This window comes from Prionailurus bengalensis, chromosome B2 (assembly GCF_016509475.1).
Source record: "Prionailurus bengalensis isolate Pbe53 chromosome B2, Fcat_Pben_1.1_paternal_pri, whole genome shotgun sequence".
In the NCBI taxonomy this organism is placed as follows: Eukaryota; Metazoa; Chordata; class Mammalia; order Carnivora; family Felidae; genus Prionailurus; species Prionailurus bengalensis.
In genome coordinates this window covers 41,838,422-41,864,254 of record NC_057349.1, presented here as the reverse complement: position 1 = coordinate 41,864,254, position 25,833 = coordinate 41,838,422, and the positions used below count along the sequence as shown (strand labels likewise).

General features: G+C 43.8%; 1 protein-coding gene across 3 annotated transcripts in view; it reads right to left on the bottom strand.

The window, feature by feature from the left end:
- The window catches only part of SPATS1 (spermatogenesis associated serine rich 1), a 28,344-nt gene extending 3,418 nt beyond the window's left edge, over window positions 1–24,926 (bottom strand). For 2 of the 3 annotated variants that reach the window (XM_043591565.1, XM_043591566.1), the window contains exons 1-6: window positions 24,635–24,926; window positions 24,172–24,306; window positions 15,898–16,033; window positions 12,949–13,073; window positions 4,578–4,698; window positions 3,690–3,752 (exon numbers count right to left, since the gene is read on the bottom strand). In XM_043591565.1, coding sequence (XP_043447500.1) covers window positions 3,690–3,752; window positions 4,578–4,698; window positions 12,949–13,073; window positions 15,898–16,033; window positions 24,172–24,298 — 572 coding nt within the window. In that variant the 5' untranslated portion in view covers window positions 24,299–24,306; window positions 24,635–24,926. Of the gene's footprint in view, window positions 1–3,689; window positions 3,753–4,577; window positions 4,699–10,681; window positions 10,844–12,948; window positions 13,074–15,897; window positions 16,034–24,171; window positions 24,307–24,634 lie in introns of all 3 variants that reach the window. The other variant, XM_043591567.1, reaches the window with a different exon arrangement.
- Between the last annotated feature and the right edge of the window lie 907 nt (window positions 24,927–25,833).

The window sequence follows — 25,833 nt, the reverse complement described above, 5'->3', positions numbered from 1 at the left end:
TCTCTCTGCCTTCCTCTCTCTGTCTCTCTCTTTCAAAATAAATAAACTTAAATACATAAATAGGGGCGCCTGGGTGGCTCAGTCAGTTAAGCGTCGGACTCCTGGTTTTGACTCAGGTCACGATTTCACAGTTTGTGAGTTTGAGCCCCACGTGACTTTGACCTTTGCCATCAGGCTCTATGCTGATAGTGTGGAGACTGCTTGGGATATTCTCTGTCCTCTCCCTTTCTCTACCCCTCCCTCAGTCATGCTCACTCTCTTTCTCTCTCTCTCTCAAAATAAATAATAAAAATAAATAATATACAAGTGATGAGTTTACTTATGGGGCTCCTAGATGGCTCAGTCAGTAGAGCATGTGACTCTTGACCTCAGAATGAGATCTCAGAGTGAGTTCGAGCCCCACGTAGGGTGTAGAGATTACTTTTTAAAAAAATGGAAAAAGAACAAAAATAAACCAAAAGAGTAGAAAGAAGAAAATAATAACAATAGAAGCAAAGATTGATGCTTTAAAAACAGAGAAAGAGACAGTATAAAAAGAGAATACAATCTTTAAAGCTGCTTTTTAAAAATAACAAATACACAAACCACTATCTAACCTAATGAAGAAAAGGGGGAACAAAGCACCAACACACAAAATTAACGATAAGGGAGAAACAAGTGAAAGAAGACAGGAAATTGTTTGGAGCAATTCTATGCAAACAAATTTGAAAACCTAAAAGAAATGGATAACATTCTGGAAAAATTAAACATTACTCATAAGAAAGATTAAGTTTGAACATATGTTGAGGTATGTTCCCTCTGTACCCAATTCGTTGAGAGTTTTTATATCACGAAACGATGGTGAATTTTACCAAATGCTTTTTCTGCATCTGTTGAGATGATCATGATTGTTTATCCTTCATTCCGTTAATGTGGTAGATCGCATTCATTGATCTGCGGATGTTGGACCATCTTGCATCCCTGGAATAAACCCACTTGCTCATGATGTATGATCTTTTTAATGTAACGTTTAATTTGTTTTGCTGAGAGTTGAGGATTTTTGCACCTATATTCATCAGGGATACTGGCTTGTAATTATGTTTTCTGGCAGTGTCCTTGTCTAGTTTTGGTATCAGGGTAATGCAGACCTCATAAAATGAGTTTGGAAGTATTCCCTCCTCTTCTACTTTTTTGGACGTTTGGGAAGGAACGAAATTAGTTTCTTCTTTAAATGTTTGATAGAATTCACCAGTGAAACCATTTGGTTTTGGGCTTACGTTAACAGATTTCGGATTACTGATTCCATCTCCTTACAAGTCATTGGTTTGTTCAGATTTATTTCTTCAAAGGGGCGCCTGGGTGGCTCAGTCGGTTAGCATCCAGCTTCGGCTCAGGTCATGATCTCATGGTTCATGAGTTTGAGCCCCGCATTGGGCTCTGTGCTGACAACTCAGAGCCTGGAGCCTGCTTCGGATTCTGTGTCTCCCTCTCTCTCTGCCCCTCCCCCACTTGCGCTCTGTCTCTCTCTCTCTCTCAAAAATAAATGAACATTAAAAAAAATAAATAAATAAAAAAGATTTGTTCCTCCATGATTCAGTCTTGTGAAGTTGTATGTTTCTAGGAATGCACCCGGTTTTTATAGGTTGCCCAATTTGTTCGGTGGATAACTGTTCATAGCAGTCTCTTCAATCCTTTATATTTCTGGGATATCAGTTGTAATGTCTCCTTTTTCACTTAATGTTATTTGAGTCCTGTCCCTTTTTTCTTTGGTTAGTGTAAAGTTTTATCTATTTGGTTTATCTTTAAAAAAAAAAAAAAAAAAACAGCTCTTCATTTCATTGATTTTTTTCTATTACCTTTTTAGTCTCTATTTCATTTATTTCCCCTCAGGTTTTTGTTATTTCCTTCCTTCTACTAACCTTGAGCTTAGTTTGTTCTTCTTTTTGTAGTTCCTTGAGGTGTAAAGTTAGGCTGTTCATTTGATATCTTTCTTTTTTCTTAATGTAGGCATTTACTACTCTAAACTTCTCTTTTTGGTCTGTTTTCGCTGCATGCGTGGTTTTGGGGTGCTGTATTTCCACTTTCACTTGTCTCGAAGTGTTGTCGTTTTTTTTTTAATGTTCCTTTTTTGATTTCTCCCTTGACCCATTGGTTACTCAGGAGCATGCTGTTTAATCTTCATATATTTGCACAGTTTCCAGTTTTCCTCTGGCAAACGTTTTCTGTTTTCACACCATGTGGTCACAAAAGATACTTGATAGGATTTCCGTCTTCTTAAGTGTATAGACTTGTTTTGTGCCCTGGCAATTACTTTTATTTTAAATATTTTAGAATAGCATTTACCAAAAGTGTGCAGTACACAAGGTACCTTGGTGGCTTGGTCAGTTAAGCATCCAACTCTTGATCTCAGCTCAAGTCTTGATCTCAGGGTCATGAATTCAAACCCCACATTGGGCTCCACACCCAGCATGGAGCCTAGTTTTAAAAAAGAAAAAAAGTATACAGGGGTGCCTGGGTGGTTCAGTCAGTTAAATGCCCAACTTCGGCTCAGGTCACGGTCTCGGGGTTCATGGGTTCGAGCCCCTCATCGGGCTCTGTGCTGACAGCTCAGAGCCTGGAGCCTGCTTCGGATTCTGTCTCCCTCACTCTCTGCCCGCCCCCCCCCCCCCGACTCACGCTCTGTCTCTCTCAAAAATAAACATTAAAAAAAAAGTTTTTATGTATACAGTACAGATATGAGAGGCCCTAATTATCTGCTTCATGTAATAATGCCGTATAATGAAGGTATTAAGGCTCCCAAGTTTGGAATAAAAGGCTTTTTATTTCCGCTGAGCTCCAGGGTTTGGTTTCTCAGCTGGACTCCAGTGGGTCAGACTGTGGGTCACTTGCCCACTCTATCTATGTTTATATGAAACTGTTTTTGTATTAGAAAGCGAATTTTTTTTATACTGACACATATATTTTTCTAGGTCTAAACCCTCCTTGGGCAACTAGATGAGGTTCAGAAAGGACCTGAACTTAAAGTATGACATCAGAGGAATGATACTTCCCTCTAGTGCGAGAATATTCTGACAGCTTTTTCTCTGCCTCTTCAAACTCTAACCATCCTCCCTGGCTGGACTCATTTAAGCCTGTCCTTCTTTTCTGACAACTCTTAGGTTTTAAAAATCAGGGACCCTGCCTTTTTTGTCCATATAAACGTCCATTAGTGCATACCTACCACAACACATGGCATCCGGCGGGCTGTCCATCATATGGGGTGAAGACGTGGACAGCCCAGCTGATAGACTGCACAGCACTTGCCCTCCAAGTGTCTCACTAAAAACGCTCCATACAAACTGCCCCACCCACCAGCTCAGATTCTAAAGGTCCTTCTGTGTTGGGTGTCTATGAGTTCGTCCATAGGGGAAAATAATAAATAACTGATAACTTGGGGCGCCTGGGTGGCGCAGTCGGTTAAGCGTCCGACTTCAGCCAGGTCACGATCTCACGGTCCGGGAGTTCGAGCCCCGCGTCGGGCTCTGGGCTGATGGCTCGGAGCCTGGAGCCTGTTTCCGATTCTGTGTCTCCCTCTCTCTCTGCCCCTCCCCCGTTCATGCTCTGTCTCTCTCTGTCCCAAAAATAAATAAACGTTGAAAAAAAAATTTTTTTTTAAATAACTGATAACTTAATAAAACTTGGATAATATAAAACACGGTGAGAGAACTCACATAGGAATTTGTGGAAGAGGCTCAAGTGGAATAAATGTATCAAATTTCTTTTCATACGGCACTCTGAAAAACAGAAAAGGCAACCATAAAATTGGTATGGCATCTACAGCAGAGAGATCGATAGAAGCATCTTTGTGTTCAAGAAGATGTCTTGGGACCCCTGGGTGGCCCAGTTGGTTGGGCGTCCGACTTCGGCTCAGGTCATGATCTCGCAGTTTGTGAATTCGAGCCCCGCGTCAGGCTCTGTGCTGACAGCTCGGAGCCTGGAGCCTGCCTCGGATTCTGTGTCTCCTTCTCCCTCTGCCCCTCCCCCCCTTGTGCTCTGTCTCTTCCTATCTATCAAAAATAAATAAATGTAAAAAAAAATTTTTTTTTAAAGAAGACTATGTCTTATTTTCTGGTTTAATGGCCACCTATGGGCTTCACAACTATAAAGGTCATAATTCTTATTATAATTTTTATTAAACATCAGTAAACCAAACATAATTGATTTTTTAAAATATTAATATAATACACCAACTTTTTTTTCTTTTAACTTAATGATCCTCTTCTGAATCGCTTTGGCCTAAGTTTAGTTCCAAGTGTACATCAATCCAAACAGTAAACACTAATAATCTGATTCAGTATGAAACCGAAAAGTCCTCAGATTTGTGGTAACAACAATAGTGACAAAATTAACAACCACCTTTTTGTAGTCAAGATCCTGTGTATAAGTTCAATTGCACACGTACATGTGTGTAGACACTAAGGAACTAGAGATTAACTTTTTAAGGAATTTTCAGCAACCATGTTTTGTTGGAATCTACTCCTTATGAAATATAACATATGTAGTACAGAGAGCTACAATTCCTTTATAATTAACTAACCCTGCTATTCACATACACTTACATTGAGAAATTCACTGGTGGGAGAGTTGAGCCTGCTTTGTGGAAGCCTTTACTCTGTTCTGGGTACATATATGGATTATCTCCTGGAGTTAACTTTGGTATTCCATTCCTAGGATCAATATCTGTGAAATATTTAAAAACAAGATCATAAAAGGGACTGAAGGTGATCTACAGATAATGCTATCCATATGACAATGGAAACAGGATAATTTCATGTTTTATTATGAAGTACATAGAGGCTTCCTAAAGTTCTGTTCGTGATCATCTTGCCTGGAGAATATGAAGATAAAAGTGTGCTTGAGAAACACTGTGTTTGGGACATTGTTCCAGAAAGTGTCCCGATTACCCCCACCCCGGGAAAGAACAGTAGCTTAGGTGCAGGCAGGATGTTTTGGTTTAAAATGAGGGGCACTTGGGTGGTTCAGTTGGTTAAGTGTCCGACTCTTGATTTCAGCTCACGGTTCATGAGAAGGAGCCCCACATTGGGCTCTGTGCTGGGCTTGGAGCCTGCTTGGGATTCCCCTTCTCTCTCTCCTCTCTCTCTCTCTCTCTCTCTCTCTCTCTCAAAATAAATAAATAAACATTAAAAAAATAACTACAGTTGACCCTTAAACAAAAATAAATATATAGATAGATAGCGAGATAGATAATATAAGAAGTGAATCAAAGGTATCTGCAAAGGAAGAGCAAGAACTCTGCTTAAAATTTGAGCATTGGTGTACTTTGAATCCCTGTGCCCTATGAATCTTAAGGAGCAACTATAATTGGGCTCTGCCTCTCTGACTAGATCTCAGAAGGGAATTAGCTAATGAGGAAGAGCTACAGAAGAGAAAAATCAGTTTCAGGTCAGTTTCCCTATAACCATAGACAACATTTTGTTCTTCTTCCATGACAACAAATTAGGCCTTTAAGGAACTCCACCAATGGCCTGATCATAGCTGATCATCAGAGTTACTCTTAATGAAATACATTTTGTTTGGATTTTTTCTATAATAAATGTGTTGAATTTCAGTTCATAATGGAAGCTGACTGGCAGTCATAAACGCTGCCTCTCCGTCTTGTCCAAGAAGTAATGAGGGAGAAGAGAATAACGAAGAAATGTCCAGTGCCAAGCTTAAAAATATTACATGCTGCAAGAGATCAAGGAAGAGAAAAAATGGAAAAGAGACCATTGTATTTGAGGTTTAAGGAAGTCACTGCACATTACCAACGAACTAGTCACACTAAAACGAATCAAGCCTATATATCCAACTATAAGTGTACAAGAAATACACAGGACAGAGAAACCTGTTAAATGGTACCAAGGGATGTAATCAGCAAAATCCTGACTGTGGCAAACTTTATAGGGTAAATAACCTAGTTTCTTCACCAAATAAATTGCAAGAAAAAAAGAGGAGAAAGACCTATATATTAAAAAGAGATTTTTTTATTAAAAATTTTTTTTTCAACGTTTATTTATTTTTGGGACAGAGAGAGACAGAGCATGGACGGGGGAGGGGCAGAGAGAGAGGGAGACACAGAATCGGAAACAGGCTCCAGGCTCTGAGCCATCAGCCCAGAGCCCGACGCGGGCTCAAACTCCCGGACCGCGAGATCGTGACCTGGCTGAAGTCGGACGCTTAACCGACTGCGCCACCCAGGCGCCCCAAAAAGAGATTTTAAAGACATTTTAATTAATTGTTAAGCGTGGACCTTTTTTGGACCCTGATTCAAACTCTAAATATTTTTTTTTTTAATTTTTTTTTTCAACGTTTATTTATTTTTGGGACAGAGAGAGACAGAGCATGGACGGGGGAGGGGCAGAGAGAGAGGGAGACACAGAATCGGAAACAGGCTCCAGGCTCTGAGCCATCAGCCCAGAGCCCGACGCGGGGCTCGAACTCACGGACCGCGAGATCGTGACCTGGCTGAAGTCGGACGCTTAACCGACTGCGCCACCCAGGCGCCCCTAAATATTTTTAAATTGTGGCATTTGTGAGGCAATTGACTATTTGAACACTGACAATATTTGGTGATATTAAGGAATTATTGTTAGTTTTTTTAAGATATGAAAATGGTAGGGGCGCCTGGGTGGCGCAGTCGGTTAAGCGTCCGACTTCAGCCAGGTCACGATCTCGCGGTCCGTGAGTTCGAGCCCCGCGTCGGGCTCTGGGCTGATGGCTCAGAGCCTGGAGCCTGTTTCCGATTCTGTGTCTCCCTCTCTCTCTGCCCCTCCCCCGTTCATGCTCTGTCTCTCTCTGTCCCAAAAATAAATAAACGTTGAAAAAAAAAATTTTTTTAAAAGATATGAAAATGGTATTGTGGCCATTTAATAAAAATAATCCTTGTCTATTAGAGGTATACACAAAAACATATACGGATGTAATTATCTGATGTCTGGAACTTGCTTTAAAATAATCCCTGGGGGAGGGGGATAAAAATTAAATAAGATTAGCCACATGTGATCATTGTCAAAACTAAGTGATGGGTACATCAGGAAACAGTATGGTCTTCTCTCTACTTCGGCAAATGTTTGAAAATGTCCCCCATAAAAAGTTTTTCTTTGTATTAAAGGTGGAATTGGAGTTACCTGTGGAGTTGGGGGAGGAAAGATGTCATATTCAGGGAGGGGCCTATCAGTAGCTTCAAATATAAAGACAGTACTCTATGTCTTAAATGGAGTAAGAAGCATACAAATGATTGTGATACTTAACGGGAGCCCGGGTGGCTCAGTCAGTTAAATGTCCTGCTTGGGCTCAGGTCATGATCTCACAGTTCATGAATTCGAGCCCTACATTGGGCTCTCTGCTGTCAGCACAGAGCCCATTTTGGGTCCTCTGTCTCCCTCTCTCTCTGCCCCTCCCCTGCTTGCTCTCTCTCTCTCTCTCTCTCCCTCTCAAAAATAAATAAACATTAAAAAAAACACAAGTGAGGGGCACCTGGGTGGCTCAGTCGGTTAGGCATCCAGCTTCGGCTCAGGTCATGATCTCACAGTTTGTGTGTTCAAGCCCCGAGTCAGGCTCTGTGTTGATAGCTCAGAGCCTAGAGCCTGCTTCCGATTCTGTGTCTCCCCTCTTTCTCTGCCCCCCCACCCCCGCTCATGCTCTGTCTCTCTCTATCAAAAATAAATTAGAAATTTAAACAAAAACACAAGTGATTGTGATACTCTATTCTATATATTCAATAAATACTTCATAAATATACCTTTGCATGCATTCAGTATGTATAAAAACCATAAAAAGACAGAAGAAACAAATGAAGAAAGGATGGAAGGGAAATAATAATAAACAAAATTCAGGGGTGCCTGGGTGGCTCACCCAGTAGCTCACCAGACTTCAGCTCAGGTCATGATCTCACAGTTCGTGGGTTCGAGCCCCACGTCGGGCTCTGTGCTGACAGCTCAGAGCCTGGAGCCCGCTTCAGATTCTGTGTCCCCCTCTCTCTTGACCCCTGCTCAGCTCACACTCTGTCTCTGTCTGTCTGTCTGTCTGTCTGTCTCTAAAATAAATAAACTTTTAAAAATAATAATAAACAAAATTCAGGATAATGTTTGAGTTAGGAGGGAAGTGATGGATTAGGGTCAGGACTTGAGTCATCACGATAATACCATTTATTTTTGATAAATACTTGTCACTGGCCCAGTTCTAGTCGGTGAGACATGAGTGGAAGGAAGTCTCCTAAGGACCATATGGGAAAATTTTTCCCTCATTCTAAAAAGGGAAGGCAACAAGAGAGATTCCTCTTTTTCATGTTTTGAAATACAGATGTGACGCTTGGAACTGCAACACTTCTCTTGTGACCATAAGATGACAAGTGTGAAGACAAAAATCCAACACAACTAAGAATAGCAGCACATAAACACAAAATGAGCCTATTGTCTTTGGGGCGCCTGGGCGGCTCAGTCCGTCGAGCATCCAACTCTTGATTTCGGCTCAGGCCATGATCTCACGGTTCGTGAGTTCAAGCCCTGCGTCGGACTCTGTGCTGACAATGCAGAGCCTGCTTGGGATTCTCTCTCTCCCTTTCTCTCTGCCCCTCCCCTGCTTGCTCTTTCGCTCTCTCTCAAAATAAATAAATATACTTAATAAAAAAAAAAAAGAGCTATATCTTTGGTGACATCACTGGGCAATCAGACAATATAGACCACCTAGATTCCAAAGCTTCTCATTAAGTATATAATAAATGTCTTATGATTTAAGCCTCTGACAGTTTGGCTTTTGTCTGACCGTGGCTGAGAGCATTCCTAAGTACTATACAGCTAAACTTAGTCCCTTCTTGGTCTTTCTCTGCTCTTTCATGTTTAAACCAGTTAAATAAATCTTTCCTATTCTACCCTATGGCTGCAACTCAGTTGGGGGTGGGGAGTAAGCGTGTACACAACAGGCTTATGTGATATCAAGGCTTCCGTATAAGCCTTTGGGTCCTGGATCACTGTCTGAACCACCCTGGTGTCTGACCCTCATCTTATCTCTGCTACTCTCTGTAAGTTGGTATCTATTTCCGTTGTCTGCTAAAATGTGTCATCTAGTCTGATCCTCAGGAAGTCGGCCCGCTCCACAATGCATCAGGTGAGACATAAAGTCGTTCTTATGACCCCTGGCTTGATGGTCCACAGAGCCTCACACGGTGGCCTCCTGCCGTTTTGGTCGTGAGAGCTATGGAGCTCTCCTGGCTTGCTCTCTTTCTTTCATTCTTTCTATGTGTCCCGACCTCCACAGTCCTCACGGGGCACAAGAATGCAGCTATTACCCACGTCTCCTGGGTGGGTGAGACCCCGCATCTGGCTTTCTGCCCAGACATTGCCCGTAGCTATCACTACGCTGAGGGTTCCCCAACCACAGTCTGAGGCAGAAGCCCCAGCTAGAGTCACATCTGATCACCGACTAGATTTTGGTCCCAGGAACTGAGCAGGATACAGGACTCCTCAAAACACCCACCTCAGTGACAACTCTCCCACCTCCTCTAGTACGGCTTCTTGTATATTCTCTATCCAGACAAAAGCCTTGATCTTTAAAACTTTATCTCTGGGGGCACCTGGGGGGCTCGGTTGCTTAAGCGACTGACTTCCACTCAGGTTCCCGAGTTCGAGCCCCGCATTGAGCTCTCTGCAGTCAGCACAGAGCCCGCTTCAGATACTCTGTCCCCCTCTCTCTGCCCCTTCCCAACTTCCCCACTCACATGTGCTTGCTCTCTCTCTCTCTGTCTCAAAAATAAATAAACACTTAAAACTATTTGCCTGTGCAATGAGTTTAAAAGTCCATTCTAGGGGCACCTGGGTGGCTCAGTCCTACTCTTGATTTCGGTTCAGGTTGTGAGATCGAGCCCTGTGTTCTCCGCGCCGAGCATGGAGCCTGTTTGAGACTCTCTCTCTCCACCCCCACCCCGGCCCTCTCTCCCCCCGCTGGCGTGCTCTCTCTCTCTAAAGCAGAATAAACAAAAAAAAGTCTATTTTAAACCTCAAAAATGAAAACTTTCTATTTCTTCCTCTTTGTATTCCTGCTACAGCAATCCTATTCATCCATGAAGCAAGGGCTGCCTCCTGTATGGGTATTTCTATGGAAGAATGTGCTATAATGATCCATTGGAACTCAGCAACACTAGGATCTTTCCATAAATCTATTATGGGTAGGTTGGGACAGAGAACTCACCAAGTAACAAACTATCTGAGTATATACACACACTCATCTCAAATTACCTTTAATAAGGTATGAAATAACAGAATGCACTTCAGGCTAAGGTTTACGGGCTATTTTCCTTTTGAAGAATATAATGTATAATTTAAATACATATCATGGGCAGCATCTAATTGAAACAAATTATTTTCTTCCGACTTGAATGAAGGTTTCTATTAATAAGTATCTGAGAGAACTTGTCTGATGACTTAAATGTCACATTAGCATTTTACGAAATGCAGAGAAAAACAAAAATGTGGATCAGCATATGTTGTCGGTTCTTTGCCAAAAAGAATTGCCAAACATCCCCTTCACTTTCCTATCTTCCTGGCCGCCCTACAGTAACGTGGTGACCCCCGAGGGCTGACCCCAGCCATGGAATGTTGGCCTGGCAGAACCACAACTCAAGTATTTTCAGACATCGCACAGTCAAGGTCCAGGAGGAAAACATTACCATACTTCTTCCTCCCAAAGCACTTGTCCACCATTCTCTCTGATAGAGACCTCCTGTTGCCGAGGAAGACCCCGTTAAAGAAGCACTGCTTTCCAACGTGGTAGGTGTGGATATTGCTGCTAAACCTCGGGTAAAACGTCCATTCAGGACGGTGCCCGTCCTCTGCAAGACATCAGAAATCCTTCCATCAGCTCCGCTGCCGGCCTCACAATGCAATTAAATGACAGAAAGTTGTCCCAGGCATTCTCTGACTGTACAGCCTTTATCAACATGTTTAATTCCTTGGGTCTACATCAAGGGCAGTGTTAACCTCTGGGGGACTCAGCACGAGAGGAAGGGAACGGGCACCTGGGTGGCTCAGTCGGCTAAGTGTCAGGCTTCAGTCAGGTCATGATCTCACGGTTCATGAGGTCAAGCCCCACATCAGGCTCTGCTTGCAGGGCAGAACCCGCTTCGGATCCTCTGCCCCTCCCCTGCTCGTGCTTGCTCTCTCTCTCTCTCAAAAATAAACATTTAAAAAAAAAAAGAGGGGAGGAGGGGAGATAGGTATCTAAGAGACCTCTTTTTTTTTCCTTTTTACCCTCTCCTCCAAAAATAAAGCCACCTTTATGGTTGGAAGCGATGTCTGGAATGGGAAGCTAAGAGACAGTTGTACAAGCACCTATGATCCAGCCTTTGCTCTGATGAGTGGGTAGGAAGAACAGAATGCCCATCAACCAGGGAAGGGCTGGGCCAACCACGGCAACTTAGTGGATGGACCACAGTGTTGGCAGCAATGATGGGACACGCGTGCACTAGAGTGACTCTGGGAAATGTAGACATGCAACTCTGGCAAATGAGAAAGGCCGTCGCGAGACCTCAGGCAAGTCACCAGACCTCTCAGGGCTTTGTTTCCTCGCTCAATACTTTTCCTACAAAATGGCTAAAGTGATTTTAAACAACGAGAAATCCTCTAACAGCTCTAGGGTTGTTTGAGAAACACTTGGGCTCTGTGGTGGCCAAGAAAGAACACAGGCTCTGGGGGCAGGTGAGCCTGGAGTCTAATCCCGTCACTGTACTTCCTAGCCAGGTGGTCTTGTACGAGTGACTAAGTATCTCCGTGCCTCAGTTGCCTTGGGTGTTAAATGGGTAGACCTATATTAGCCACCTAGATTTATGTGTATTGACACAGAAAGAGGTCCATGATCTATTTTCTCTGAGTGAAAACAGTTTGTATACTATTTTCCACTAGTGAAAATATGGTTGTATACTCCAACCCATCTATAGATAAGTACATACATACCAGCACATACACGCTTCAAAATTCCTCATGGCTACGGGGCCCATGGGGGATACATTGGAGAACACTGGGGAAGGGGTTTCTATACTCTACCTTATATACTCCTTTCTTATTTTAATACTTTGCTATGATACTTTTATGGTTTTTATATAAAGCCATGTCAGTTTGGGAAAACATATCATGACAGCTCCCCAGCAGAGCTGCTGCGAGAATTAGAAAACCTGTCTGGGAATGCAAGCTGGTGCAGCCACTCTGGAAAACAGTATGGAGGTTCCTCAAAAAACTAAAACTAGAACTACCATACGACCCAGCAATTGCACTACTAGGCATTTATCCACGGGCTACAGGTGTGCTGTTTTGAAGGGACACGTGCACCCCATGTTTATAGCAGCACTATCGACAGGAGCCAAAGTATGGAAAGAGCCCAAATGTCCATCGATGGATGCATGGACAAAGAAGATGTGGCATATATATACAATGGAGCATTACTCAGCAATCAAAAAGAATGAAATCTTGCCATTTGCAACTACGTGGATGGAACTGGAGGGTATGATGCTAAGTGAAATTAGTCAGAGAAAGACAAATATCATATGACTTCACTCATATGAGGATTTTAACAGACAAAACAGAGGAACATAAGGGAAGGGAAATGAAAATAATATAAAAACATGGAGGGGAACAAAACAGAAGACACTCATAAATATGGAGAACAAACTGAGGGTTGTGGGAGGGGAGATGGGCTAAATGGGTAAGGGGCACTAAGGAATCTACTCCTGAAATCATTGTTGCACTAGATGCTAACTAATTTGGATGTAAATGTTAAAAAATAAAATTAGAAAGAAAGAAAGAAAGAAAGAAAGAAAGAAAGAAAACGTGTCAAATGCCTGGCACTTCGTGAGTCTTCAGTGAACTGTGCCCAACAGTACAGCAGACTTCTGGAAAGCCCTGGGTATGGAGGCACGCAGAGGGGAGGCTAGGACGTACTCACTTGTCTGCAACTTAAGCAGGCTGAACTCCTTGGGATATTTATCCTTGGGGACATCAGGGAATGAGGTTTCAGAGGACTGATCAGAATGTGCGGAGGAGGATTTCAGATCCAAATCTGTAGCAGAGCTGGAAAGGAGGCAGAAGGATTAGAATCTTCTATGTGTTTAAATTGGTAGTTAGAATCTGATTTTATATATCTTACGCTAGAATTACACTCACGTGCGTCAACTAAGCCTACCCCTCCATAAACGTCCATAACATACCATTTACTTACTTACAATTTGAGGGGGCTGAAACAGAGCCCAAAGGTGCGTCCTTAAAAACAGTGTGGTGGTTCCTCAAAAAGTTAAATATAGAATTACCATATAACCCAGCAACTCCACTCCTAGGCACATACCCCAAAGAATGGAAAACAGGGACTTAGACACTTGTAAACGGATGTTCTTCGCAGTGTGACTCACGTTAGCCATGCAGTGGAAACCACCCAAATGTTCACTGACAGATGAATGGATGAGCAAAATGTAGCGCTGACATACAATGGAATATGATTCAGCCATAGAACGGAAGAAAGTTCTGATACATGCTATGACACGAATGAAACTTGAAATATTGTGTTAAATGAACTAGGCCAAACACAAAAGGACAAGTATTATATGACTCTACTTCCACAAAATATCTAAACAGGTAAATTCAGAGAGACAGAAGGTAGATTAGGTTAGCGGATTAGGGTGGATTAGAGTACCGAGGTCTGGGAGAAATTATCGCCTAACGGGTAGAGCATTTCTGTTTGGGCTGATGAAAATGTTTAAAAAATAGCAGTGATGGTTGCACAACACGGAAAGGTAATTAATGCCAATGGGTAAAAGTGGATAAAATGGCAAATGTTATGTTAATATATATTTCACCCTAATTTTTTTTAAAAAAAGGAATGATGTGGGGCGCCTGGGTGGCTCAGTCGGTTGAGCATCCGACTTCGGCTCAGGTCATGATCTCACGGTCTGTGAGTTCGAGCCCCGCGTCGGGCTCTGTGCTGACAGCTCAGAGCCTGGAGCCTGTTTCAGATTCTGTGTCTCCCTCTCTCTCTGACCCTCCCCCGTTCATGCTCTGTCTCTCCCTGTCTCAAAAATAAATAAACGTTAAAAAAAATTAAAAAAAAAAAAGGAATGATGTGCTGATACATGTTGAAACCTAGATGAAACTTAAAAATACGATGTTAGGGGCTCCTGGGTGGCTCAGTCTATTGAGTGACCAACTTTGGCTCAGGTCATAATCTCACGGTTTGTGGGTTTGAACCTGGTGTTGGGCTCTGTGCTGACAGCTCAGAGCCTGTGCTTCGGATTCTGTGTCTCCCTCTCTCTCTGCCCCTCCTCTGCTTGTGCTCTGTCTCTCAAAAATAAATAAACATTTAAAAAAAATTTTTTTTTATGATTCTAAATGAAAGGAGCCAGACACCGAAGACCACATATTCCTTTTTATATAAAATGTCCAGAGATAAAAAGTAGATTAGTGGCTGTCTAGGGCTGGGGGGGGGGGGGGGGGGGGGGGGGGGGGGGGGGGGGGGGGGGGGAGGGGAGGGGCAGATAGAGTAGGGGCCACGGTGGGGGTGACTGCTCAAGAGCTTCTTTTTGAGGTGATGAAAATGTTCTAAAATTGATTGTGGTAATTAATGGTTGCACAGCTCTGTTGACTACACTAAAAACCACTGAACTGCACACTTTGAAAGGATGAATTACACAGTATGTGAATTACGTTTCCACAAAAACTGCTACCAAAAGATACGCACGTTCAATAAAACCATTAAATGGAAATTAAAAATCAACAAAGATAAAGGGAAGGGGAAGAAGTAACCAAAAAACAAACCTAAGCTGAAATGGTTGTAATAACAGAGCATCGTGTTTCGCGAAGTTCCTGGCCATTAAAAACAAAAAACCAAAACCAAAACCTACAACAAACTATTTTCAGCGGTAAAAGCAATCACTTCTTGTTTACGTAGCTTTACAGTTGACAGATGGCTTTGGTCTTCAGGTATAGTTATCAGTTATCAAATCATGAGATGTTTTTTCACGACATTACATTGCTCTCCCGGTTGAAGGGCTTCAAAGCAACGTCATGACGCTGGTCTTCTTTGCTCCCTTCTAATAATCCTGCGATGTAGGCAGGACCCATATAATCATTTCCATTTGAAAAGGAAATAGCGGGGCGCCTGGGTGGCGCAGTCGTTAAGCGTCCGACTTCAGCCAGGTCACGATCTCGCGGTCCGTGAGTTCGAGCCCCGCGTCGGGCTCTGGGCTGATGGCTCAGAGCCTGGAGCCTGCTTCCGATTCTGTGTCTCCCTCTCTCTCTGCCCCTACCCCGTTCATGCTCTGTCTCTCTCTGTCCCAAAAATAAATAAACGTTGAAAAGGAAATAGGGGGCACCTGAGTGGCTCAGTCCACTGAGTGGCTGACTCTTGATTTCGGCTCAGGTCATGATCCCAGGTGTGGGATCGAGCCCTGCGTCGGGCTTTGTACTAGGCACGAAGCCTGCTTAGGATTCTCTCTCTCCCTTTGCCCCTCTCCCCGCTCGCTGTCTAAAATGAAATTTTAAAACATTAAAAACAAAAACAGCTTAGTTTCGCTTGCTTTTACATTTGATAATGACAACCATGCACATACCATTTATTGTGTGCCAGAGAGTCTTGCGATCACTTTCCATGCATTACCTCCTTTAATCCTCAAAACCATCCTATGAAGTATTATCTCCGTTTTGTACATAAAAAACTGAGTCCCAGGGAGGTAAAGTGATTTTCCCAAGTTCACACAGATGAAGTTGGCAGACCTGGGGTTTAAACCTAGACAGTCTGGCTCCAGAATCTATGCTCTTGCCAAACGTGTCATTCTACCTCTTAGACTGTTGGCTTCCCAGTCAGAATTTATGCCAACAGTATGGACTGTACTGGCCTCTTACTTACTCTAGGTGAACGGACACTTTGCCGGGGACTGCAGGCTCACTCACACTAGGACATGTTTCAGCAGAAGATGAGGGGCTGACCTTTCTTCCAGAGGATGTTGTGCCAGCAAAGCATCCCTTAGATTCCAGAAAATCACCTGCAACACATCACCATTGGAGTTCGTTAATGAAACGAAATATCTACCCCTCCATCGTGTCCCCTGGATTACAAAAATTATTTTAAAAAAGAAAACAAAAAAACTAATGTTTAGGGGCACCTGGGTGGCTTGGTTGAGCATCCGACTTTGGCTCAGGTCATGATATCACGGTTGGTGAGTTTGAACCCCACGTTGGGCTCTCTGCTGTCAGCACAGAGCCAGCTTCAGATCCTATGTCCCCCTCTGTCTCTGCCCCTCTCCCACTCTCTCTTTCTCTCTCTCTCTCTCTCAAAAATAAATAAACATTTTTTAAAAATAATGTTTATTGAGCATTCATTGTGTATTGGGGATGGTGTTAACATCTTACACACATTATCCCATTTAATTCCCATAATACCCCACAGACATAAGCATTGCTTATCCTTCCGTTTTACTGATGAGGAGACCAAAGCACAGATGGTTAAGCAACTTGCCTAAGATCACACAGAAAGCAAACATCTAGATCTAGACTTGATCATGGTTCTTGTGATACCAAAGTCAAAAATCCTAACCACAATGCTACACTACTTGTCCCTCCGGAGTTTGTCTATTTTGAATTAAGTGGTAGAGATAACCTCTGAATCAAGTTATATTGAGCATCTCAATACAATTTTCCAAAGGATTGATTCATAGAAAGACTGATGAATAATCCAAAGAACTGTCATCAGAAACTTCCAAGAGGGGCACCTGGGTGGCTCAGTCGGTTAAGCGGCCGACTTCGGCTCAGGTCATGATCTCACGGGTTCGTGAGGTTGGGCTCTGTGCTGACAGCTCAGAGCCTGGAGCCTGCTTCGGATTCTGTGTCTTCCTCTCTCTCTGCCCCTCCCCTGCTCATGCTCTGTCTCTCTCTGTCTCAAAAATAAATAAAAACATTAAAAAAAAAATCAGATGAATGGATATTGCATTTCTTTATGCATAACTTTAGCCCAATAGACACGTTACCTCTGGTGATTAGAAAATTACAAAAAGGGGGCGCCTGGGTGGCGCAGTCGGTTAAGCGTCCGACTTCAGCCAGGTCACGATCTCGCGGTCCGGGAGTTCGAGCCCCGCGTCGGGCTCTGGGCTGATGGCTCAGAGACTGGAGCCTGTTTCCGATTCTGTGTCTCCCTCTCTCTCTGCCCCTCCCCCGTTCATGCTCTGTCTCTCTCTGTCCCAAAAATAAATAAACGTTGAAAAAAAAATTTAAAAAAAAAAAAGAAAATTACAAAAAGGGGCGCCTGGGTGGTTTAGTCAGTTAAGCATCCGACTCTTGATTTTGGCTCAGGTCATGACCTCACGGTTCGTTGAGCCCTGCATCACGTTCTGTGCTGTCAGTGTGGAGCTTGCTTGGGATTCTCTTTCTTCCTCTCTCTCAAAATAGATAAATAAACTTTTAAAAAATTAAAATAAGAGTCAGACTTCTGTGACTCTTGAGTACATTCCCCTCCCCTCCCAGTATCCCCATTCTCAGGTTGTTCAGGGTATGGCATAAAGACTGCCTGCGTCAGAATGACCTGGGAGGCCTGTTAAAAATACAGATTCTCGGGGCACCTGGGTGGCTCAGTCGGTTAGGCGTCCGACTTCAGCTCAGGTCATGATCTCACGGTTCGTGTTTCGAGCCCCAAGTTGGGTTCTGTGCTGACAGCTCAGAGCCTGCAGCCTGCTTCGGATTCTGGGTCTCCCTCTCTCTGCCCCTCCCCCTCCCAAAATAAATAAAACATTTAAAAAAATACAAATTCTCATATCCCATCACAAATCTCTCTAAGTGAGGCCTGGGAACCCACATTTTTAATTTGCTCGGTCATGAGAATCATCTTGGGACACTTATCCAAAACTCAGATCCCAGAGCTCCAACTCAGACCTACAGGGCAAGAACCGGGTGTCAGAATGTTAAAGAAGCACCTCAGGTGATTCTCAGAGCTGGCCAAGTGTGGGAGGAGCCATTCTGGAATATGCCACAGCACCTAGAACAGCCCTAGGTACAGAAAGGGTCAACTGGTTGCCTGAGGTGTGAACAGCAGGAATGGACTGGAGCCCAGGGGAGGGGAGCTGTGAAGAGGAGAGCACAGGGTCCCAGTAGCCAAAGGCATAACCACCCACCTACAAACCACAAAAGTAGCGTCAACCAATGTAACATAGACCACACTCTCTGACCACAGTGCAACACAATTTTAGGGATCGATAATAAAAAGACAGCCAAAAACATCCATGAGCTTGGAAACTCAAACCACACTTCTAAATATTTCACATAAAAGAAGAAATCGTGAGGGGAATCACGAGGTGCTTAATGGTCAATGACATACGTACTGTAAATCAAACTTGTGGGACTCAAATAAAGCGGTAAGTAGAAACTAGAGCCCGAAATGCACCTACTGTATTCCACCAAATATGAGACACCAGCAACTGTAATAACATTATTATTTTATGTACCACAAAGAACAAAGGTTGCCCATTAAAGTAGGAGAGAATGCTCTACCACTTAGAATGTTTATTATATATTTATTGAAGCATTCTTTCAGACTTACTTAGATGTATATTTTAAATACATATCATTCATGTGCATATTTAAAGAAGGAAAATATAAGCAAAATAAATTGGTTAAGACCTTTTTTTTTAATTTTTTTTTAATGTTTATTTATTTTTGAGACAGAGAGAGACAGAGCATGAACAGGGGAGGGGCAGAGAGAGAGGGAGACACAGAATCAGAAGCAGGCTCCAGGCTCTGAGCCATCAGCCCAGAGCCCAACGTGGGGCTCAAACCCACGGACCACGAGATCGTGACCTGAGCTGAAGTCGGACGCTTAACCGACTGAGCCACCCAGGTGCCCCTCTTTTTTTTTTTAATGTTAATATGTTTTTGCAAGAGAGACAGAGCGTGAGCAGGGGAGCGGCCGAGAGAGAGGGAGACAGAGAATCAGATGCAGGCTTCAGGCTCTGAGCTGTCAGCACAGAGCCCAACGTGGGGCTCAAACTCACAAACCACGAGATCATGACCTGAGCCGAAAAAGAGTTGGATGCTTAAACGACTGAGCCACCCAGGTGCCCGGCCTTCTTTTTTTTTTTTTTTTTTTTTAAAGTTTATTTATTTTGAGAGAGAGAGAGAGAGCGCACGCGCGCACGCAGGGGAGGGGCAGAGAGAGAGAGGGAGAGAGAGAATCCCAAGCAGGCTCCACACTGTCAGTGCAGAGCCCAACGCAGGGCTCAATCCCACAAACCGTGAGATCACAACCTGAGCCGAAACCAAGGGTCAGACAGTCAACCGAGGGGCCCCTGGTTAAGGCCTTCTTAAATCTTACATTCAAAAGCCTGACTACTGAATCACTTTTCAACTCAATCACTGATGTCCACATTTTCCACCCAAATTGACCTCAGTGCAACAAGAACATGGGTGATGCAGCACGTCTTAAATAAGTGCTCCTCGATTGCCTCTGGAATTTTCTTCCAAGACACAGACACACCCTCTATGTTATTCAGGGCTCATTCAGCAAAGCTTATAAAAACGACTTCACACCTGCTGCGGGGCCCACAGCTCTGGTAAGACCAATCCAACCTCAGAGATGTTCACACGCTGAAAAATGTCCATCTTAGAACTGACAGGTGGTTAAAAAACAAAGATTCCAAAATTAATGAGCTAACTTGCAATGCAAAAAAAATAAGGAAAAAAGAATAAACCTCCCAACGTGGTTAAAAAAAAAAAAGGATATTATAAAAATAAAAGCAGAAATGAATGAAATAGAGAAGATTATCAGAACTTTGGTATGGCTTCGTGGAAAGTACCAATAATATAGGTAAGTGAAGTTCAAGAAAAAACAATTTTTAACACAAGTAAACAGTATTAGCAATGAAATACCATAATCACAAATGGAACAGAAATAACTTTACACATAAAGAAATTGAGGGTCAGAAATGTCCAGTAACCTATTCAAGGTGACAGAGCTATAGAGTGTCATTTATAAAATATAGTTTAATGTCACATAATCAAGATGGTACTGACACTGACTCTAACAGATTAATCAAGAGAACAAAATAGAAAATGTAGGGGCGCCTGGGTGGCGCAGTCGGTTAAGCGTCCGACTTCAGCCAGGTCACGATCTCGCGGTCCGTGAGTTCGAGCCCCGCGTCGGGCTCTGGGCTGATGGCTCAGAGCCTGGAGCCTGTTTCCGATTCTGTGTCTCCCTCTCTCTCTGCCCCTCCCCCGTTCATGCTCTGTCTCTCTCTGTCCCAAAAATAAATAAACGTTGAAAAAAAAATTTTTTTTTAAAAAAATAGAAAATGTAGATAGAATAAAACTTTATATAATCGTGGCATTTCATGTCGTGGGGAAAGAATAGATTATTCAAAAATATTGCTGAAACAACTAATCATTTGGAATGAAAATAAAATTAATTAATCCCCAAATAAATCCAGATGAATGATAGATTTGAATATCAGATTTAAAATAAAAGATGTACCTGAGAAAAATGATAATTTAATGTTTACATAATCTTAGACTGGGGAAGTTATTTCTAAGAAAGATATCAAATACAGGCAAAATAAAGGAAAAGATACGTGATTTGAAAACATATCCATTTAAAAGTTCCACAGAAAACTATAAACTGGGGGAAAGTTTATAGCATACAACAAGAAAAAGAGTTAGTAGTCATGCCAAATTGTGAGTTTTTATAAATTTATAAAATGAAAATAAATACCCAAGGAAAAAATGGGCAAAAAACATGATTAGGTAATGAATTAAACACACACAGGGGCACCTGGGTGGCTCAGTTGGTTGAGCGTCCGACTTCGGTTCAGGTCAAGATCTTGCGGTTTGTGGGTTCAAGCCCTGCGTCGGGCTCTGTGCTGACAGCTCAGAGCCTGGAGGCTGCTTTGGATTCTGTCTCCTTCTCTCTCTGTCCCTTCCCCCTTTGCCTCTCAAAAATAAATGAATATTAAAAAAAATTTTAAACACACACACACACACAAATAGCCAATATACATTTGGGGGGAAAAAATCCATCCTTCCTAATAATCAAAGAGCTGAATTTAAGCCACAATACCAGGGGCGCCTGGGTGGCTCAGTTGGTTAAGCATCCAACTTCAGCTCAGGTCATGATGTCACCATTTCTGAGTTCGAGCCCCACGTAGGGCTCTGCGCTGACAGCTCAGAGCCTGGAGCCTGCTTCAGATCTGTGTCTCTGTCTCTCTCTCTCTGCCCCTACCCTGCTTGCACTCTATCTCTCTCTCTCAAAAATAAACAAACATAAAAAACTAAAAAAAAAAAAAAAAAAGACACAATACCAGTGTTTGCTAGGAGTCTGCAAAAACCTAAGATTGGCAGAGGTTAGAGGAATGGCGTTCTTGTACATTGCTGGTAGAAATGTCTGCATCTTACTAAAACGCACTTTGGCCATATGCATCCTCCAAAGTCCGTGAGAAGTGCACATTTGATCCGGTGCTTCTATTTCCAGAAACATAGCTATGAAAAAAGTTTGAAACTTATCTATAAGGAATCAGAAAGGATCCACATATGTAGAGAAGACAAAAGCAATAGCAGATATATCTTCTGGGTTGATAATCATATGTAAGCTCTGAGTTATTACAGCATTTACTGATAATAATTTTTGCCCCTGGATTTTAACAGTGGTTGCCTTTTCATAGCATGTAAACATTCTAATTGTATATTTGCCACTAGAGGACTTACGAGTTCACCAAAGCAAGAACTGGTTGCTATGGATGGCATTACAAAACAAACACTGTTGTTTTGGGGCTTTTTTTAGGGGCAAAATTTAAATATATTATATAACCCTGAGCAGCAAGCAGTGAAATCGCATGTACAAATTTAGCATATTTCCTTGTTTGCTTAAGAAGCTTTGGGTTGGCAACTCTCTAGAAAGTGGCCTGTGGCTGCTTTGAAAGGGAAAGCTTATCTGACAGGCAAGCATAGGAAGAGCGGTCTCTCTTCTAAACAGGCAAAGGGCACATCCTCCAAATCCAGCTTACTACAGGATCTTCCCAGAAGTAACTCAGCCTCTACAGCCTGGAGACACTTAAACGTGGCCTCTGGCTGCCTCTCCACGTGTCCTCCAGTAGAAGAGGCTGGAATTGCAAGTCTGACCCCTTCTGTTCTGACACTGATGCTCGCCTTGTGTAAAGGTAACATCCAGTTACTTCAAGTAAGTCAATTACCTCCCCAGCCCAGCTCCCAACACCTGCCCCCCCCCCCCAGCTCACTAGTTTGAGATGATACAAAGAAGCTAAGGCACATGCTTCTTGAAAATGTCATCATTTAGCATGATAATTGTTATTCAAATTCAATGTCCAGGAAGCCATAAGATGGGAAATTCTAACAAGTTGCCAAAACACAGTGATATAAGAAAAGATGATTCAACAGAAGGGACCGAGAGAAGGTTCTGGCGACTAGAAAGAAATTTAGGGGGAAATGGAGAGTTTAGAAGAAAGTCTGTTTCTTTGGTACCATCTGTGGAATCCACGCTAATTATTTCCATTTCTTTAGGCAGGAATAACACCTTACATAACCAAGGAACTTTCACATACTTGTCATCACAGCTGATTTACACAATAGCATGGTCTGGCAGGGAGAAAATGATACATCAAGCCAAGTTAGCTTAATGTGGTTACCTTTTAACCACTCAGTTTCTCACCCCTGCTTATCTGCTCCACAAACAACCTAAGGGTCTAGGACTGTGGTTTTTAACCCTTCGGATCACAGACTCCCCTGGAAAGTAATGAAAACAACGCCCCCCCCCCCCCGCTGGAAAAATGCATATACACCCACAGTTTTGTATTCATGGTCAACTGGTTTGTGGAGCTCCTTCCTTCCCTGGACTCCATGTGAAGCTGAGTTCAGATATGGTCTCCTGAACGGACACACCTACATAGCAGGAAAGGAAGTCATGACTCTCTGGTTAATGTGGTCTGGGGATCTCAGAGTCTGGTGCTCCTCCAGTACCCCTAACTCAGAAACATGAACCCCCTCTCCCCCACCTTTAAAACAGCAGCTCCCTCTGCTACCTGAGCTCTACATGGGAACTGCAGAAAAGCCTAGAGCTTAAAGTTAGAATCCCCAAACCTTTTTCTCTTGCTGACCTAGCCACATTGGGCACTCTGGGTTCCAACTCCTGCTCTTCTGGTCCCTGCTTACAGATGCATATGGTAAGTCATACCTCCCCGCTCTCTGTGCACTTGTGAAGGAGAACGAGGAGACAGAAGATCTGTAATACAAAGGGCCGAGGACCAAGCTATGATCTGATGGGGCACAGACAGAACATTCTACAACATGCCCTGTTTCCAGCATTCAGGCCACTCACCTATAAAGGCCAACCTAGGCATACACTCATTCCAAGGTTTTCTGAGAGACTGTGGCTGTTCTGCTTCATGATTCTGTTCTCTAGAGGCAGTGTGCCCCCCAAACGTCCTCCTCAGCCTTCAGAACCAATTAAGGAGCCACTATCCATCACTGTAATTTAAGCCTTTCCTTAAAATGTTCATACTTTTTGCCCGAGCTGCCCATCCAATAAATAGTGCCACAAATCTAGTAATATTTGAGCAAAGAAAAAATTGAAGGACACAGGTTTGGGGGGCCAGAAGACTGTGGTTAATCCTCAGATTTACCATTTATTGACCGTAGCACTGGGCAGGTCAAAACTCTGGCTCCCCCGACCCTTTATTTTTTTTATTTATTTATCTTGAGATTGAGAGAGAAAGAGTGAGTACACAAGGGGAGGAGGGGCAGAGAGTGAGGAGAGAATCCGAAGCAGGCCCAAGCCCCATGTGGGACTTGATCCCATAATGGTGAGATCATAAACTGAGCCAAAATCAGGAGTCTGACGTTCAATGGACTGAGCCACCCAGGCGCCCCTGGCTCTCTTTACTCATTAGTAATATTCCTCTGGGCTGTTATGAGATCCAAGAACTTAATTTGTGAGAATCTCTGCTTTGAGCTGCTTTCCCCTTCATCAGATCTTGGGTTAAAAGAGACATAAGCTACTTTTCAAAGACTACTTTTTATATGCCCGCAAACTGGCCTCCCCGTACACTTGAAGTGGTTTGAACTTCCCGGCTCTGGTATACTTGGATCTGGCGACCAAATCCACACCCAGCCCTTCTGATTTCTTCAACTCAACTGTATCTCTTCTCCATCGTGGTCATGCCAGGGTCTCCTTCCTCTTGAACCTTCTCCAGCTCTCTGCTGCAGGTCGCTCTGGAGATGGAGGGGAGAGAACAGTCCCGGGGACCTTTTGCAGGGTACATGGACTCATCTATGCATGTGTTGATTTTAAGTACGAAAAGCAACCCGGAGACAAAGAAAAGACCTTTGTAAGAAAGGCATCAAAGAAAGCCAAGAGAAAGTCCACAAGCCATTGAAAGTCAAAGAGGGCAGGGGTGGCATCTTAATCAGAACTTCCCTCCCGCCCCCTCCTCGGGCTTTTCTCAGGTCGGGATGCCCCCGGGGTTCCCGTGGGTTCTCTCCGCCGCCCACACTCGCTGCCCCGCCCGCCCGAGGTGCTCCTTCCCTTTCCACCTCCGGGTCTTCCACCCCTTCCCCCAGCGGAAGCCTCCTGGGGCGAGGCTGCGAGATCAACGCACCCACTGGCAGCCGAACTGCCACTGCCGGGCGCCGGGCGGGCGAGGAACCGGAGCGGAGGGCCGGAGGGCCGCGGGGCCACCTGCTTCTCCCGCGGAGACGCGTCCGGGGGTTGCCTGGACACCGGCCGCAGCCGCGCGCGCGGCCGCGCTGCGTCCCGCCAGGCGCGCTCCCGGTCCTCCTGCCTCCGCGTCCGGGGCGCTCCCGCCCTCCTCAGGCGCCGGGGTCCCCCGAAGGGCACGGCTACTGGCCCCGGCTAGTGGGGGTGGCGCCATCAAGGGCCGCCGGAAAAGCTGCTCAGTGTTTCTGGATTTTTTTTTTTTTTTTTTTTAATTTTCTTAAGAGTTGTGGGTTTTCTCCAGGCAGATGTCATTATTGGAACCGTAGCCTCTGGTGGCAGTGAAGGATGGGCCGTCCACAAAGCCTGCAGATGCCTGTTCATAATTGGCACTGATTAGGCAGGATCACCTACCACTTTTCTGGGCCAGGCGCCCTGCTGGATGTTATCTTCCCTAAGCAGCTGCATTTTTCAAAATAGAAAGCCGAATTTGAGCAAGGACTTGCTCAAGGTCACCCAAAAAACTAGGATTCATTTCCAAGTTTCCTCACTCCAAATCGACCACTCTTTCCATCATACCAACTCGAATTTATCCCTAATTCTTTCCAGCATCTAACTAATCTTGCATGGAAAATTGTTCTCCAAGTCTGGCTTACGTCCCTCAATTCAAATTCAGACCTAGTTTCTCCCTTGGTGAAGTGGAGGGAAAAATTAGACCATGTTTTTATTTTTGATAACAGTTTTTTTCCGATTATAAAAGAAGTCATTGTAGAAATCTTGGAAAACATAGAAAGGTAGTGTTGATACCCAGGATCCCACAATCCTAAGTCACTTCTTCTGCATATCGATTGCTAGATAGCAAACCATCCCCAAACTCTGTGGCTTTAAACCACCATCATCACGATTGTTAAACCCTGATTCTGGGGGTTGGCTAGGCTAATCCTTCATGTGTGGGGGTGTCTCATGCAGTTGCAGTCAGAAGGTAGCTGGAGCTTTCTCATTCATATGGCCGGTGACTTGTGCTGGCCATCAGCGGGGACCTCCGCTGGGGCTTTGGTGTACATTTCTAGCAGGTTCTATAGTGAGGTCAATGGGAGTGGCCTGGTCTTTAGCCCCCAATCTCCCACTCTGACGTGCAGGACC